The sequence below is a fragment of the Gambusia affinis genome, linkage group LG13 (assembly GCF_019740435.1).
Source record: "Gambusia affinis linkage group LG13, SWU_Gaff_1.0, whole genome shotgun sequence".
NCBI classification, from domain to species: domain Eukaryota; kingdom Metazoa; phylum Chordata; class Actinopteri; order Cyprinodontiformes; family Poeciliidae; genus Gambusia; species Gambusia affinis.
In genome coordinates, this window is record NC_057880.1 from 16,336,992 (window position 1) to 16,356,158 (window position 19,167).

Genomic DNA, 19,167 nt, shown 5'->3' on the forward strand with positions numbered 1-19,167 from the left:
TGATTTCATTCTTCACTGGAGGCAGGAAACATCTGTCACTATAGATACTGACAGGTGCCTGTTGTGTTGCATTGTGTGAGTTCAGTTGCAAATCCATAAGATCCCTAAGGCAACAAGCAAGATCCATGTAACAGAAGGTACAATGTCTTTATTTTTAGGTTTAGTTGCCACATAGAGAGATTGCTTGTTAAATATTGGTGTACACTGCTCTGAATTTAACTAAATATTTGTAGACTTGACTCAAACACCAAACACCTCAACTGCCAATATGAAACCAAATAAAATATTTCCCCTCTATCAATCAGTGCTTTATCTGAGAATAAGATTTACAAAGTTAAGACAGGATAAGGAGTTTTACCAATTACAACTACAGTATTTTCTCCTATATGGCAACAATGTGAGTTTCCATTTTCAGTGATTCCACATCATTATTTGTGGCGGGAGATCTTCACAAAGGAGACAATCTGTTTACTCTCATAGATGTGGATATGTTTTCCTTTATTGTCCATTCTGCCTATATTCTAATTGAAAAACATGGCTGCGATATCTAAAAGAAATGTATCTCATCTTTTTCCACACTGCAGCAATAAAGCTTGAGAAGAAGTTCTGCCTGCAGTATTCTTTTTATTATTCTCAGAATGACAAAACATATTTGCATTTTTATCCAACAAAAATAAATAAATTCCCTTCCTTTTTACTAGGACTGGTGGATGACAGTGTTACAGCGTAAGGCACAGCAGGAATCAAATTGGCTACTAAAGTAAAATTTAAATTGTGAGCATGACAGCTTTGAGAGGGAGGGGAGTTGCAAAGGGTTTTATTTGTATTCAAGCATGTACCATTCCCAATGAATGTTTTGATTCCAGACAACATGAAACTGCACAGGTTGTTTCAATAAATGATTATGTAAATCTTAAATATAAACAGATATGAAGATCAGTCAAGACTTTAAACAATAGTAAGCTAAACATCATGGGCTCACTGATCCAATTTTCATTTTTATTTTAACATAGTACCAGATAATATATATATTTTTGTGAGTATAATTATTAGGAAGAAAATGTATTTTATTGACATGAAATTTACACCAGATGTCAGTAACAAACAGCATTTCCCCTCATTTGTCCCCACAAGGAGCAGTGGCCCCCACAACCTCACAATGTAGACAGAGGAAAGGTCTCCACAAGGATGTAAAAATGTGGTACACCCACACACACACACAAAATTAACTGAATTAAAACCTACAAAAATAAAGTTAAGTAATCAAAAATACATAACATATTCCAAATGTGAAAAAAGCAAACTTGTGAGGTCCTTGATCGTGAAAACTTCTTTAAATAACATAATGTGTGCCACAGCATGTTTAAAAAAATTTGATGAAAGTAGAAACTACTAGCCGTTGTGCGTGCTCAAAAAGCTTTCGCTTCGAACATCACGTTGTTTTAGCACTTTTATAATTAAATAGAAGGTTTAAATGGTTTCCAAATCACTTCATTCTGTTTTAATCAATGCTATACGGTATCCTAACCACTTTGGAAGGAGGTTATAATCCTTTACTAATTTGTTTTTTGGCACTCGGTGTTAAGTAATTTGTATTTGCTTTAGCTCAGTGCTGTTGCAGCATCATCATCCTGCTGGCCCAGTTCGCATACAGAGCGCTGGCTCAGTACAGGAAGAAGCGTGAACCCCATAAAGTAGATTCATCCAGTACAACTCCTCTATTAGGCTTGTCACATTTGCAAAGCTTGATTAATATTTACAGCTTAGACTCAGCAAGAGTACACAACATGCACACTAATTACAGCAAAGTTCTTCAGGCTCTGAGTTGCTAGAGTCTTGCAAGTTGTTTCATACTGCATTTTAATTGCAGAATACATAATTTTTTTCTTTGGAACAAAAAAAAAACCATGTAGAGCAGCAGAGATAAATCTCATACTTCTTTTTCATACTTCTTTTTCTATAAACGAAACCTTGCATATTCTGAGCCCAGCAAAAAAATTAATAGGTCTGGTGAAGAAACAATCATGTCAGCAGTAGTGACTATTGTTCTCTTACAGAAAAATAATAAAAGAAAATAAGAGAGAGAATCAAGCAATAAACTTACTGGAACAAGAAATTTTTTTATTTCCTCCAAGGCATGACTCATGCGGGAATAGGCCTCTCCTGGTGGAGCGAAGACTTCAATTAAAACATGTAAATCATTACACAGGTGGGCGTATTTGGCCTCCCCACTTTTCCGTAATTCTTCTTCCTGTAGAAATAAAGGAGTCAGTGAAGTGATTTTGCCTTTTTGAACAGAAGTCAAATTTTAAACTAATAATTTTATCCTGTGATTATAGTCTTCAGCTTAACAATACATACATTAATAATAAAAGACACACTGTGCTTTAACACAAAACTGTATGAAGGTAAACACACACCTCACCAAAAAACAGGAACTCTACCTTATATTCTGTCAATAAAACTCACATGAGCTCATAATATCTATAGTTCAAGGAATTCCTGTAGTATGTATATCGCAGGTTACAAATGTAATTGGGCTACTGATTATTCAGGTTATGAAGCTTCAGCAAGATACAAAGGCATGCCATGCTATTCAAGATTTTATTTCAACATAAAATTCATAAATAAAATTTCTCACGTCCACTTTACAATCAGGATTTTCACTTCTTAGTGTCAATTTATCACATAAATCATAATAACACACATTGACCCCTGAGGTCGTAAAAAATGTGGAAAAAGATTCATGAGGCAGGAGCAATTTTTTTGAAAGGCACCACATCAAATGTCTCATCATAGGTAGAGGCAGTAGAGTTTGAAATAATATCACAAACAAACTGGGAAGTGTTCAGATATACATTACTAAAAGTTTTAAGTTTCATCATCATGCTAAAAGTTGCAACAACACTTGAGTCATCTTTTTCTTCTAGGAAAGGAAAAAGACAGGCTTAATCAACAGAGACAAACTGCAAATGCAATTCTGTTATTTTTTGCTTGCTGTTTTTTGTATTAGTCTTCAAACCACGCTTGCTTCCATAAACCTAAAGTGTTGAGATGTAAATTGCAAAGCTTTCCGATATTTTCTTTTAAAGTAGATCCCATAAATTGTACAGAAAAAATGGAAACTGCTGGCAGGATAATTTGTTTTCTAAAGTAAACTCAACATTTTGAGTTTGTATCTGCTTTGGCCACTTGGGAGCAGCAGAACTGGCTTTAAATACAGGTTAACATTTGTTTTTATCTTTCAAACTTGCAGTTGTGCATAATGTTTTTAACAATCAGCTGCTAATAGCATAATATGTGAAAGAAAATGGCTCACTCTTCCTCAGAAGTATGCTAATTTTTTATTATTGTTTTTGGTTGTCAAAACTCTCAGATTTTTATTAATCAAGGTACCCAAATTTATCGAGGAACTGTTTCAGCCCTTTTGGAACGAACAGTCAATTTCTCAGTAAATTCCAAAAGAGAATTAATAGTTATATGAGATTTATCAAAAATACTTGGTACAGCGGATGCATAGAAAAATAAAGAAAGTGCGGAAAATAATCAATTCTGATGTCAAACATAAAGTCCACACATGTTCCACCACCTTTAACTGTGGTAGTGTATTATCATCTAGCTTTCATATTCAATACCTGGAATCACGTTGGAAGCCATTTTTAAGTGCATTAATCTTTCGATTGTTTTAGGGCTGTAGCGATTCCATGAATGATTCAAGTATCTTGATTATTCAAATTCCTGTCTTGAAGCATAATTAAATTACATTTTACTGTTAAACACACATTTTTCTGGCCAGGTGATTATTTATGTTGCACAAATAATAAAGTTATACTGATAACTTGAATGTTAGCATCATAATGTTCAAGTTCGATGAAAATGTCCAGGGTTTTTATCATTCTTTGGGGGACCAATATGCATTCTTAAAGTGTGATGCATGGAATAGGACAATGTAATGTTATCCTCTCACAGCTTTTTCTCAGTGGCTGCTTTGGGGTGGGCAGCATTGAAGGGTGCGGTATACGTATTTATATAGGTGGAGCGGATAGACTGAACACAGCGGACTGCTCTAGCTGATGCTTTACGGATGAAATGGAAAATAAATTTACCACCATCCCAGTCACAATAAATGGATGGCGGAGCACACCGTAGTGTCTGCATTACTGGCAAACACATTTCTTTGTATAACAAATGCCAAATTCCGTCGCTAACATGGACACAAAGTGGCTGTGCAAAGTGAGAGTTAATCCATTAAATTGACTGAAAATGAATACATAAACTAAAGATGGTATAAACATTTTCTTAGAAGTGTTTTTGTGAGCCTGTTGCTTTATTATTACATTGAACATAACAAATGTTTGAAGAACGTTTGTCCAGCTAAATAAAAAAAAAAAAAAAAAAAAAAAAAACTATTAGTGTTATATTATTGTTACAGGTTAATTTTCCAAACTATAGAACAGTAACTGTCAGAGATGCACAAATATGAAAAATTTGGGCTGCTGTTGATATCCGATATTAAAACTGCTGTTAGGGCAGTATTTACCAATATTTTAGTTTTTCAAATTTCTTATTTGATTACCTAATTAATCATCAGAATAATTGACAGATAGTAATCGATTACTAAATTAATTGTTTATGACAACTCAAAATTATATTACTGGTTATATTTATTCTCCAGACTAAAAATCAATCAACAGAATCGTGATAGAATGATTCTGTTGACCATGACTTAGCCTTTAAAATGGCTAAATTATTGTCTGTATGAGTTTTAAAGATATTCTTTAACTTGTCAATATTATTAAATACCAAAATGAAAATGTTCAGTGTGTGTAAATTGTTGACCAGAACTGTAATTTGTTTCCCTTTTTTGTCTGAACTGATCCATCTTGAACATCAGCACTTAAGGGTTAGGTTCTTTACTCAAGGACAAGTGGCTTTTAGTGGAGGTGGGAGTGTCAGTCATGTACTCTTTTCCCATCAGCCTGATTGTGGATTCCAACTCTTGTCCTCGCACTGCAGAACTGTTTTTTGCCCTTTAAGAGAGGTCGTCTTTAATTAAAAGCACTCCAGGATTTTAGCAGTCTTTGCATGTCTGTCAGATCAGTATGGATCTGATCAAAACCTGCATGTAGATTGTCTTTGTGTCTTTGCTTCCAAGATGTCTAAAAGCAAAACAGAGGACAGCACAAGTTATGCTAGAAATAATTATTTCTCCTGCAGTATGCCTGACTCTTCAATGAATTTAAATAATTTTGTTCTACAGGGGGCCTTAAGGCATTTGTGACCTTAAGTAAATTCAAGCAATATTATTTTCTCTAACCATCAGTATTTGATTTGTCTTGGAGGAGAACATCTAGAAGCTTTGTGTTTTTGTCTTATGTTAACCTGATGAATACATGTTGGTTTATTGACTATGAAGGTGCAAGTCAACAAATTACAACAGTCCTTTTCTCCTTAGGTAGGATGCCTCTGACATTGTCTCTGGTTCAGGAGTGGCTGAAGTTACCTTTGGACCTAAACAGGAACAATCTAGAGTCAGCACACAGCGTCAGTTATTACATTTGGAAACAAGCAATAAGGCCCAATATCTGGGTGTAGCGATTGACTCTAACCTGAACCTCAGAGTCACTCAAAGACAGTTACAAAGTTGGCCTTCTATAACCTGAAGAACATTTCCAGGATTGAAGGAGTCATGTCACAGCAAGATCTAAGAAACTCATCCATACATTCCTCTTTAGTCGCATTGATTACTGCAACAGTGTCCTCACAGATCTGTCTAAAAATCAGCTCCAGCTGATTGAGAACGCTTCTGCTCGTGTTCTCACTAAAGTAATAGCAGTAGACTGGCAAGAATTTTGCCGATTTATGCAACATTCAATTTTTTTTTAGATACACACATATCCCAGATGAACTATGCTGAGGTAAAAAATGAAAATACAAAGTTGAAATTTTGGGGTATGGATGCATTCAACCACAGTTCTGGGGTATTTATGCTGGCTGCAAGATGCTGACATATGTGTGATATATAACTGGACTTTGGCTGGGACTGCTTGACACTGTCAAGTGGCCAGCTGCCTTAAATGGCAGGATGGCTTTTATCCATAACCTCTGGATGTCAGTTGCATCTCCTTCAGATAGTAGACGAAATCAATACCGTAAAAAGAAAAACTCCTAAATCTGAAAGGTATCAAACCTCTGTCTGCAGGAATCTGACTGTCTAAAAGTCAGTCTGCATGAAAAAGGCTTGTACCACAATAGATGTACATATTTTTGATATGAGCATATTGCAAAAATAGATGAATAAATTGGTGTTTAAATAGCAGCAGCTACTTACATGGAGACTACCCCCTTTGCATACAGGATTTGATTTATTTTGCTCACGATGCCTATCTCATACTCCAGGTGAGGGTGATGATGTAAATGGACCAATAAAATTGAGGCTTTCTCTTTTAATCTCAACTTTTTTCTCACCTCTGCAAACAGGTTTAAACATTACATCAGCACTGCTAAAGTTAATTTTAACTGTACAGATAAAACAAAATCAGCTGTTGTGCCGAATGTTTGTAACTAATTGTGTCCCGACCTGGTCATTTTGCATTTAAAATAAATTTGAATCCATGTTCAAATTAAAAGATTTTTTGCTGAATGTTTAAGGTCCTGTATCAGATCAAGTCTCCGTCATTGTCAGGCATATTAGATGTTCTTTTAAATGTTCTCCACCTTGTTTTGTTGAGAAGAATACTTGATTCTAAGGACTTTTGCAACCTCTATGAAATGCTTTTCTGACCCACAGCTTTGCCTTCAGCAAAAAGTCTATTCTTAGATTTCAAAACTTTTTTGCTGCCTCCTGCATACATGAACATTGGAACTGGGCAGACAGCTGCACTTAGCAGTGACATGAAATGTATTATTATAAAGCACAAAACTCCATTAAGCTGTGGGTAGCCACAAGTCCATCTGATAATCCGAGCAAAAACACCCTTTCACATTGTCAAATAGTCTTCATGGTTCTGTGAAACTATCAATTACAGCCACTTTAAACCCATTCTAAAAGCCCCTGCATTATTTTTCTCACCCCATCTTTCCCTTGTAATGAAACAAAGAGGTCCGGTTTCAGTGAAGACATGGGAAGGCTGTATGTCTTTTGTCATGTCAAGATGTCTGAATCAAAGGCTACAGTAATAATAGCACTGTAACTCAATAGGAACACTCTGAGACCTGTTATAAGCATGAATATAATCCCCAGAAGGCAGTCTGTCCTCACGCCTGATTTGATCCCAAGGGACCATAAGTCAACGAGATAAATGGCTCTGTCAAGGACATTCAATACCTTTGATTCCTAGTAGACAAAAGCTATGAAACAACATGAAAGGGAAAATATTTTTTTCTCATTTAGTTCTGTTAAGTGAAAAGTATATATATTTTACTCCCCCACACAATATTTTAAGATAGTCACTAGAATGCACATGAACAGTGTGATATAAAGTGCTTTAAAATAGTATTTGGTCCCCTTACAAATTTATTTTCTTGTCTTTGCTTTTTGAGCACACTTTAAAGTTTCAGATCATCATATTATACAATCATGGAAGCAAAAGAAGTTTCCATATGTTAAATTGCTATGGAAAATACTGTAAGCTATTCAAACCAACCCGTCTCTACAGGAAGACATAAACGGCCCTTTTTAAATCATGAATTATATGTAATTAAGCCCATTTACGGTGAAATTTCAAAAGACATACCCAGGCCCAATTTTCATCTGATCTGTAGAATCAGGAAGTTTCTAAAATATTACCTGTCTTGACAACATGAAGTAAGCAAAAACGTCTCAGAGGGTGAGCCCCAGGATTCCCCCCAGGTTATTATAAGCCTGGCGGCCCACCAGGCTTATAAGCTAGGGTTATAATTGATGCATTGAGCTGGGTAGATGGTGAAGCACCAAATGTGCCACCCTGTGCATGTAGTGTGAAAAATGTTGTCCGGTGCATTTCTGAATGCCTAAAAACAAAAGGAAAACTAAACACAAAATTCAGTGATTCCCAGTGAAAGTCTGTACTGAAATATGATCAAATACTATGGTATGACCTTAAACAAAATGCTCGGTTTTCTAGCAATGTGCAAGATTTACTGCCATTTATTGCAAATCATTGATGGTAGGCGTTGCACCAGACAACAGTGGTAAAATCAGTCACTAGGTTTAAGGTCAAATTCTTATTTACATAGGGCCACATAGGTTTGTTTGGGTCACAGAGGTTTTTCCCTTAATGCATGCTATCATTTAAAAACAAAGTTTTGTACTTTCTTTGGTTATCTGATAGTAAATTTAAGTTATTTCTAATCCTAAATGTTTGTTCATAGTTAAATATCTTGTAGTGCTTGGGTTTCTGTAAATAATCCTTTTAGGACTGTCAAATAACCACATTCCAGCACAAATCAATTTGTGTCTTACTTTTTCTTTATCCCTCATGGATCCTTTGCCAAGGATGGACATCTTCACTCCTGTCTCCTCTTGTAATCTTTTCATAGAGTTCCCTCGAGGTCCAAGCAGCTTCCCTACAAAGTTAAACTGAGACAGGAGAGCGAGAGAGAGAAAGAAAAGTGGAAATCAAGCAGCCTATTGGTGCTTCCAACATTTGAGAAGAGCACAGATGTTAAAAGAAAAAAAAAACCTTAGATAACTGAAGACAAATGTCACAGAGTGAGTCTCTCTCCGTAAGTGTTTAGTGTAAAGGGAATTTGATCTTTTTGGAGAAAAGGTTAGTCATAAAAGACATTTGCTGGCCATTAGTCATCCTGTATCAATAAAATTTCACATTCCATTCGCTGTGCCAGAAAAAGGCTGTAACGTAGCCTGTAATAAATCAATATCATTTTGGTCTTTGTGCTGTGCATTAAAGGTGAATGTGATTCTCATCTGCGGTCCAGGATGACATATGTGTCTATCCCTCTCCTGCACCGTGCCCTCGCTAGTGATGTATCATATCTGTATTCACCATCAATGTTGGACTGTAGAAATAAAAAAAAAAATGGGAGCATGGACTCAAACCAATAACATTCCTGAAACAGTTCCAGAGGTCAGCACTGAGATAAAGTCAGAAATAATGAGTTCCCATCCCATTGGGAAATTAAGTAATACTATTCAGATGACAAACCATCAGATTCGAGCCTCCAGGCTCTGACTATCATTTACCCTTTTATTTTGCACCAGCTCATGTTCATGTAAAACTACTGCAAACATACTCATACCACTTTAAATTTTTTACCATTTTAACTTATTGAAACCACAAATGTATTTTACTCATAATTAAAGTAATAGAGGGGAACGGAAAAGATGCATAGTTTTCAAATTATTTTACAAAGAAAGATATAAGAAGTTCTGTCTATTTATATTTAATTACCAATGACTTTGATATCCAAAAATTATAAAATTATAAAATCTAGGGCTGCCAATAAGGGCTGTGGATGATTGTTCTCTGAAGGCCTTCAATGTTTGTAAGAGAGCATAAGTGAACAAAATGCATCATGAAGCTCAATGAGCACAATTGATAGGTCAGGGATAAAGTTATGGAGAAATTTAAGTATGACTTTAAAAGAAAATTAAGCCAGTGTTTAAACAACACAGAATTGTTCAGGCTGTCTCCTTCAAAAGAAAAGAACATGGCAAAAATCAGACCTTAGAGACTACTAACTCTGGAGGAGCTGCAGTCATCCACAACTCAGGTGGAAGAATCTATCAACACAACCATCCATCATACATTCCACACACTTGGACTTGGAAAGACCAAAGTCACAAGAAGTCGCATTTGCAGTTTGTCACAAGCCAGAGGAAACAACAAACAAAGAAGGTGCTCTGATCAGATAAGACCAAAACATGTATACTATATGTGGCAGAAAACTAAAGCTGCACCTCACCCTAAAGACTGAGTATGAAACATGGTGGGGGTAGCAGTATCATAACTGTATCATAAGAGATCTGCAGGTAACCAGAGTTTATTGAAAGATGGCTGCAGGTAAACCCAAAATTATTCAAAACCCAGGGAGAGATTTTAATTAATCTTAGAGTATCAACATGACAGTGAGGAAGCTAAAACTTGAATTTATAAGCTTGGTCTCATTCAATAAAATTACAAGTCTTTTTAGCAATTGTAAGAAATGTTTGGTAGCTGTAGTGCCAATTAAGATTTTCTATAGATTATAAGGAAGGAAATATTTTTGGACATACCATCTACCACTGTAGAGAAAATCAAACAGAAAGGAGAGACAGCAAACTAGCATGAACCACACATCTCAAAAAAATGGAGAGAGGTTTTCAAGAATATGTTGCCATTTGGCAAGTTGCAATTGTTCTGTCATGTCAACTAGTATTGGCAATGTTACATGATGCCTGGAGATATGGAGAAAGAAATGCAGTTCTACTGATTTTAACAGTGGAACCAGCTGATTAGTCATGTGATTTAAAGTTCACTTATGTCAGAACTTGCTTGGAAAAAGTGCTTTCATATCCTCTTTTGTGCATAATCAAATCTCTAAAGGAACTCAAGACAACCCAAGACATAACCAAATCTAATTAAGAATACAAAATTTGCTACTGACAGATGCTTCCAATCCAACCTGTCTGAGGATGAGACGTTTCAGGAAAAGTTTAGAAATGCATTGCGATAGAAACATATTCCAAAAAATAAGAATTATGTAAATCTTTTTTCACTTCACAATTATCTACACCTTAGTGGTAATCTGTCAAAGGTTTGCACATTTAACAAAATGTCACAGGGTGTAAAACATTCAGGGCACCTGAATAATTTTTCAAGACTGTCAGTCTGAGTCTCTGCTAGGATTAGCTGTGATTAATTTAAGAGTAGATGGATAAAACAACCTCAAACTTGGAAATTTAGATAAACGTAAGGACCATTGGAAACAAAGTTAAAGCCCTACGATGTTTTCTAATTGTAATCAATGTTTTTGACTTTCAAAAGTTAAGTTGCCTATCTTAGGATCTTAAAAGTTCATTTTCAGATCTGAACAGGTGGTCAGTTGACCACTACATCTTACCATCTAACCCTTAGATGATATTAACCTTCGCAGATTGCATCATCTCCTGCTGTGCCTGAGCAGCTAATAACTTACTGCCAGCTGTGTGTGGCTGCTGCAAGTCAACTCTGATGACTGCACACTCAGCTTCTTTCATGAACATCATTAACATCTCAGATGAGTGAAGCAACCACAATCGGGAAGTGCCAAGGGACGCGGGGATAAAACCAATAAAACTAAAAAAAGAAGAAGAAAGAGATAAAAACAAGAAAGGATGAATTCTTGCTGTCCTTGCCTGTCCTCAAATCTCAGTGATTAAAGCACCTTTCTGGATGTCTTCCTTCATTGAAGCTGCTGTGACAGGACTATCCTGTGGCTGGCAGGGAGCAGAAGAGCAGATGGTCGCTGCGGTTACATCAGGAACAAGCTCACTGGGCGGTAGAAGAAGAGTGGCCTGTTTTCATTAAGCTAATGAATGTCTAGAGTCTCTCTGCTGCTCCATGGTGAGCAATTTGAGCTCCAGAAAGGGTACGTTCAGTGTTAAATGAGGTTTGAAATTATGCTATGTACCCCCTACAGTCTCAGCAATGATATCTCTGCAGATATTAGAAGGAAGGGTGTTGTGAATGCAGCAATTATGCACAAAAGACTCTTTAAACAATGAACAAATATTGCATTACAAAGAGGGCACACTGTTCTGCTTAATGTGTTTAACAGAATACATTCCGCAGAAAATAAAACAAAATTTTACCGAGAGCCTAGAGAGATCATTTTAATAGGCTAATTTTAGATGCAGTTCTATGTGGACAGGGCATAAAACAGTAGCAGGTTGAGTCACATTGCACTAATGTGCATCCACAAAGTTGACACTCAAGCTGAGCAAAGCACATTTCACCAGGAGCTCAATGCCTGAGGCATTTCTATTTTTTATAGTTATATTTTTGAACAAGATCACATTGACTTCATAAAAGATACTCAGGGGCCTTAAAATACACAAATAGACAAAATAAAGTCAAATTAAGCAGTACTAAGTGGGTACAATATGCAGAGCACAAGGGAACAAGAAGCAAAAAATAAAATATTGAAATAAGCAAATGGTACTCCATGTTAGCCTGAAAATGTCTTCCTTAATACATCCATTCTCGTTGTGAGCAATAACATATTCATAGATGCGGAAATCCATTTATCCAGCCACTCAATTTTTCATCTTTTGTCCACTAAATAAATTGAGATTAGCTTACAGAGTTTTGCATGTATGCTTGGAAGGAAGTGAAAATCTTCTGCAACTCAGGAGCCATGTTTAGTCCTACGGTGATGTTTTTGCAATATCTCACCACTGAATCAAACAATCAAGGTAATGCTTGTAACAGAACTATTGTTAAAACCAGATATTTAAACACACTGTATACACACATAACCAGTATTCTTTAGTGTTGGATATTAAATCAGACAAAACATTTTATGTGTGTTGAGTTGGATTTATTGGTATTATTTCTATTTGCCAATAAGACAATATTTGCAATGCTAATAAACAATTTGGAAAAGTTCTAATGATAAACACACAGTTTTCTATTTCACATCATCAAAAGTTAAGTAGAGAATAAAGTGACATTCAAAAGAAATCTTCCAAGCTATCAAAAGGGCAACTGCAACCCTTCACAATTTTGGTGCAGCCTTTGTAAAGTTTCAAGCAGTCTCAAACTGCATGTGCATTTGCCTAAATAATCAATCCAGTCAATCGGGGTGCAGTGGATTATTAAAACATGGCAGCTACTAAAAATATATATATTTTTTCTACTGTTCAGTCCATTCTTTTGTGATGGTGTAACTGCAAAGTAATGCAGTGATTAACTGGAGAAAAAAAATATTTATCAGTTATATTATTTAACCTAACTTACCTCTTATGCTTTTGTTCTAGCAGGGGTGGATGGGCTACAGTTGGACTTTTTTCTCTTAGTTGCTAGAATGTCCAGAAATGCTCATTTCACTTTTTTCAGTGGTCAGCAAAAATCATCATTTAGGAGATGAGTATAAAAAAACCAAAACTAACATGAATATTTCCGTTCATCAAATGAAATACAAAGAATCAAAGTATTTGTAACACTAGTATACTTATTGCAATAGGTTAATTCCAGAATGTGAGTGCAACTTATTTTGTTTAATGTCTTTGTTGTCTGTAGAATAGCACTTTAAAGAATTTGTTTCATTTATTTATTCATTTTTTTTGGTCACTTTTTCAAGTGACGGTGTTTTTCAGAAAATATACAATTTGGGTTTTGAGTTGCCAGACATGAGTATTTTATTTTAAATGATAAAGATTGATGAAATAACATGGGTAGATTGTGAGATGTCTTCTTCTGAGTAACAAGAAGGAACAGGGGTCTGTATAACAGCTTTCACAAACTAACCAATGTCAGGCCTCCAGAGAAGAGTGCTGGTCAATGAGAAGAATTTACATATTCTTGCATGAACATGTAAGAATTAATGTAAGAATTACAGGGTTTTTTTGTAAATGCGTATATACATATATAAAATGTTTTTACAATAAAAAAAATAACAAGGTTGAAATAGGGCAAATATGCATGGTATTGATCTAGGCACTCTATTAACTTTTCATCAAACTGACAGCCCGGGGGAAGGAAACTGTCTCTGTGGCAGCTGGTTTTTGCAAAAAGTGCTCTGTGGCATTGACCCGAAGGTAAAAGTCCAAACAGTTTGTGTTCGTGATGTGTGTGGGGTCTGCGGAAATTTTACCTGCCCTTTTTTCTGAGTTGAGACCTGTACAAGTCCTGGATGGAGGGAAGGTTAGCTCTAATGATCCTCTCAGCAGACCTAAATGTTTGTTGCAGGCTAGACTTGCTCCGTTTTGTGGATGAGCAAAACCACATAGTGAGTCTGTAAAATTTTCCTCAAACTTCTCTGTTTAAGCTTGTGATTTGAGTTCAATTCAAATCACGGTGATTTCCTTTTGGCCAACCAAATTTGTATGTGGATAAATGAGTTTGCTGACAACAACAGTAGATAATAATTTCTAAACCCGGGAGAGAAGCCTGAGTTACTTCCATTATTTTGATTCTTCCATGGCCAAATTTTTCATGCTCCAAACGGCAGGAAAACAAAACTGGTCAATAAAAATCATCAATCATTTATCAAGGGTATCTTGATGAATGATTGAAAAATATCCCAAATAAAAATAGAGAATAAATCAAAGCAGCCTCAAGGTGACTTCAGGTGCCAAATTAGCATATTTCCATACTTCAGTATAAGGTCAGTTCCATAAAAAAGCAAAAAAATATTGACAAAGCACAGTGGCAACACAAATTGAACAACAGAACAACATTTAATCTCTCGGGCTTGAAAATGTACTGCCCTTTTATGCTGTGCACTGGGGCCAGTCAACACGTCCCGAGGCACTCACTGCCAGGTTAGTGAGCTGTGGTATTGGGGAAATCCAGCTCTTGTGTGATAGGAGGATTAACGCCTCAGGCAGAAGTTTGTGCTTTAATGACAGCTGTGGAGGACTTGATGGAAGGTGTGTCAGAGGACTATTTCGCTAGAGCTCCACAGACATTAAAGAAAGTTGAGAAATCACCATTTGGGTCCTCTGTAAGGGGGACAAGATTTGCTGTGGTGGAGACTGAGAAAATTATTCGAATCTGAATCACCAAATATGTTTTCTACCTCTACTGAGTGTGAACAAAAAAAGCTTCATTTTGTACAGAAATTAAGTCTTGACAGACCTATTTTAGCATTACCTTCTAACCATCTATATTGACTTATATGTTGAAGTATTTGTAGAGTTAAAACATTCTGCTTTGTGGCCTTTCTTCAACTTCCCTCAACATGTGAAATCAGCCCGCGATGCTGAAATGGCACTCAGCTTCAAAAGCTGTTTGGTACTGAAAACAAAACAAAAAAACCCTGTATTTTCTTGCCAAAGCTGCAGTTTTCCTGTTAGAACATCTCCTACTTTCGACAACATAGGAAAGATATAAATTTACAAATAAAGCTCCAAAGAAAACACATGGGAAGCATACTGCAAAGATCTCTATTCAGTCATTGAGGCTGATCTATATTAGGAAATTCAATATGGGTGAGAAATATTCTAAAATACAATATCCATAACAATTAAAAATGTTCTTCTCTTTTTTAGAATGACATTGAAAAACAAAACACAAACAAAAGGAGAAAATCCCAAACTGTGTCGCAGATTCTGAAATCCATGTCAGGTTTAGGCCTCGGGGGAAGAGAAACATCACCCAACTGGCCAAATATATTATTGGCACAGGGAAATAGAGAATGCAATGCAATATTTTAATCTTCTAAAATTGTTGCTTTTCAGCTATCTTTCACAATTGAAATTTTACGCAAACCCTATAATTCAATATATTGTACTGCTCTAATATACCTCATATTCTTTTTATTGAAAAAGTGCCCATTCTTTGGTCAAAAAGACCGCAGTTTTCTCAACAATTGCTAATATTTTACCATGTGGTGTTATATGAAAGGATACATCAGGTTTGGTGGTAACTGTGACTCGACTAGTTATTTTTTTTACATTTTAGGCCAACAGAGCATCTTATATTTTTTCTGTCTTCATATATTTTGCAAAATAACAGCCTCTATCAAATGATACTACTATTTGTGTAGCCTCTGTAAAAACCAGTCTCTTGTTCCACACTTTGCTTCATTCAGAGGGTTTGAACCGGTTGGAACCAATTTCTTGCTGGAAGTGACTCTGTTGAAATTTGAAATTTTACCCAATTGCTAATGTTTGCCTGTAACATATGTAATAAACCTGTTCCATGCTATGAAGCTTATTGGATTTATTTTTTTGTTATGTAAGCAACCCTCGTAAAAATAGAAGTGCTGAGCCAAACATGATGGCCGATAATGTTAATTTGGTATTTGGACTTAATGGCTTTGTTCACTTCCTTTGCTCCCATAGAAATACTACAATTCTAAAACAGCTGTACAAAATTGGGGTCATCGTTTACAACTCCTTTTGTTTGTTAATTAGCTCAAAGAGAGAAATCGAGCTCAATGGGAGAAATTCTAAACTGAGCTCTGAAGGGAGATGAGAATCAAGCAGAATTGCGTAAGAAGGCAATGGCCAGGCTACTGTTTGTCAGGTACAGCACCCCCATTAAAATATTTTAGTTATTCTTCCAGTGTCTCATAACAATATTGCATGAAATTTCTTTTTTTGAGGGCAGGGGAGAAAATTTGGGAACTCAAATGTGATGGCTAACGTTAGTCACATGATTTTAACCCAGCTCTGAAAAAGCCCACAACATAATTCCACCTCTGCCAAACCTTACATTGTCTTTCAGCTATATTACAACCTTTTTCGTGGGAACAGCCATACCCAGACTTGTTTATCATTTACTGAGCTCCTGCGAGCAACGTAAATGTCTATAAATGCCTTTTTAGAAGCAGCCTGCATACTTAATTGAGTGATATCTGGAGCTGGGGCTGTGAAAGTGACTTAAAACCCTGAATTCTATAATTTGACAAAATAGTGTCCTTTAGATCAGGACACCATATTGATTTTCCAGATTGTTACACAGTCCTGTGGAGATTAGCAATATTCACCAGCTACTTTCTTTAGTGATCATTAGTCACATGTGAAAAAAATAAACTATTTAAATTTCTGTAACAAACAACCCCGATCAGAATTTATTTTATCTGTAAGGTAAGACAGCAATGTAACAGGGAAGGTCGTGGACAGACCTTTAATCTTTATTACATCTCTTGAACAGCATTGTGCCAGAGAAAGCCATCACACAAACAGTTAGCCCGTGTTACCATAAAGCGGAACTGAGATGCTGTCATACAAGTGCTTAATTTTAATTCACGCTCTGTACTCCTTTCACTGTATTCATTACTTATCTAAGCAAAACACCTTTGCACATGATAGTGCCTTTGCTTGGGACACCGACATCCCACAGCGGCTGAAAATGAAATTTGTATGGCAGAGTCTCGGTTGTAAAGGAATTATTTAAGGGTCACAATAACCCAAGGCCGATAAGCTTAAAATTGTATCACAAACACACATAAAATCAGGTTTTTAAATGCATCTACAGACTGCATACACAAAAACTACCAAGTAATATAGAATAGTAGTAGCCACTGAAAATTAAATTGAATACATCTAATAGAAATCATATTTCCACCTACCAGCGCACAAGCAAAATAGAAAACAAAACCATCTGACAATCCCAGCCATTTTAAAGCCATCCCATGTTCCAAGGTTATGAAATGCAAATCAAGCTATCTAGTTAATGAGCCAAAAATAAATTCATGTACAGTAAAAATGACAAAGCTTATCTTAATCTTTCCTTTTCTACTGAATAAATTGTATAATTCTGTCTCTTGTCAATGTCAAAATAAGGCAAGTGCAGTTATGAATTATATATTGCCATTTCCTGATAACATTATATTTTAGTACATAACTAGCAGGACAAAACACTAAAAAGTGTTGATTAGTTCATTGGATGGACACTTCAAGGCCAAATTTACAATTTCACTTGCTGCAAAACAACAGAAGGCTTCATTTTAGATTTTTTCTGCAGATGGTGAACAAAGCACCCGAACTGTCCACTATGAATGATGCAAGGCACTGGGGTGAATCTGTAAGAGTACACATAATCCAAATTCCACTGAAGGACATTGTTTTAATAGCTGTGCAACAATAAGCTAAAAAATGATAAGCACTCACAGGTGACAGAAGCTTTGTTAATAATTTTACAGCAGTTACACGTACAAATTGCTTTTATCACTTAGATGGAACGTGAACAATTGATGTTGGCAGAGCATTGTATGTTCACAAATTTTACATTTTACAACAGCAGCCATCAGGGCCAAAAAGATGCGGGTTTGAACATCCCTGAAACAACAGGGTTTGTGGGGACATGACTAGCCAGTAGTGGTGAGTGTGAACAGTGCAAATGGGGGTTAGAAAAGGGCTAAACCAGGAGAAAATGTTGAGGTTTAGGGATGTGCTGGGATAATCCTCATCTCCTGCTGCTAGCCTGCTGATAACACATGAAGCGGCTGAGGCCTCATGGAGCCCCTGACTCTGAAATCAGAGCTGTTCTGGCTGCATGCCATGTGGGACATTCATTAGTGAGAGAGCACAAAGTTTTGCTCCGTCAGGACAATTTATCTGTAAAAGCTGTAAAGAAATGCAGCAAAGACTGATTGATGAACTAACATTTGAAATATTTTAACACAGTAAAACTACTGTAGCTAAAAAGCACATGGCAGTAATGTAAGAATACTGCAAAGATTCTGCAGTGAAAAAATATTTAACATTGTAAAGTAATGCTTTAATAATTCTAATCCAATGGCTGAATTAAGCATTAAGATCTTAAATAAGCTACAATATAAATATGTAGAGTTGTTGTGCCTGAAATTTCAAGTTTTCCAAAATACATTACAGTAGCATGTTTTCACCAAAACCAGTTCTAGTGCTTAGTAAATCAGACAAGCATCCTGCTCCACTCCTATCAATCACACACACATCCCAGAAGATTTACACTTGACTCACCGTGCAGTTACAACAAGCGACAAAATGGAGCTTGAAGATGTTAAATAATAGCTAAAAACAGGAGAAGTTACACCAATGAGCCAGTAGGGCTGGAAGTAATTTAAATTGGTTTTACTTCTGGTGCGCATCTCTATTTAGAATAAATGAGTTGGGCTGGTTTGGATTCGTACACAAAGTCTATGGGTTTGGAGAAAAGAACTGCTTTTCTGAGCTGGGGGACAGGCTCATGGTAAAACAGCAGCCAATTAAAACATTTGAGTGTAAGTTTTTAAAATTTCAACGTTTACGGTAGTCCCATTTTTGATTGATCAAATTCAAAATATTTAAAAATATATAAAAATGAAAAACGTATAGACACCAGCATTTCAATAAGAATAAAATGTTGCATTAGTGTCAGAATAAAAAGCTGACTGTCTCTTATCATCCTGCAGTTTATTTAAAAGTCACACGTCACCAAGTTTAAGTAGGTCAATCCACTGCTTACAGCTGCTCTCAGAGCTGATTATTTCCCCCTAAACTCATAAACACCATTGACTGCTCAGTTCTTTAACACTGTTGATCTTTTTATATCTCCAGGTGGTGTTGATAGGTCT

The 19,167-nt window shown here is 36.0% G+C and overlaps 1 protein-coding gene across 3 annotated transcripts in view; it reads right to left on the reverse strand.

Moving 5' to 3' along the window:
* Positions 1 to 19,167, reverse strand: part of khdrbs2 (KH domain containing, RNA binding, signal transduction associated 2) — a 97,523-nt gene that overhangs the window by 56,359 nt on the left and 21,997 nt on the right. For all 3 annotated transcript variants that reach the window (XR_006372564.1, XR_006372563.1, XM_044136409.1), the window contains exons 3-4: positions 8,444 to 8,560; positions 2,105 to 2,251 (exon numbers count right to left, since the gene is read on the reverse strand). Coding sequence is in view for 1 of the 3 variants with exons in the window: in XM_044136409.1 (XP_043992344.1) it covers positions 2,105 to 2,251; positions 8,444 to 8,560 (264 nt within the window). In the remaining 2 variants the exon portion in view is untranslated. The remainder of the gene's footprint in view (positions 1 to 2,104; positions 2,252 to 8,443; positions 8,561 to 19,167) is intronic.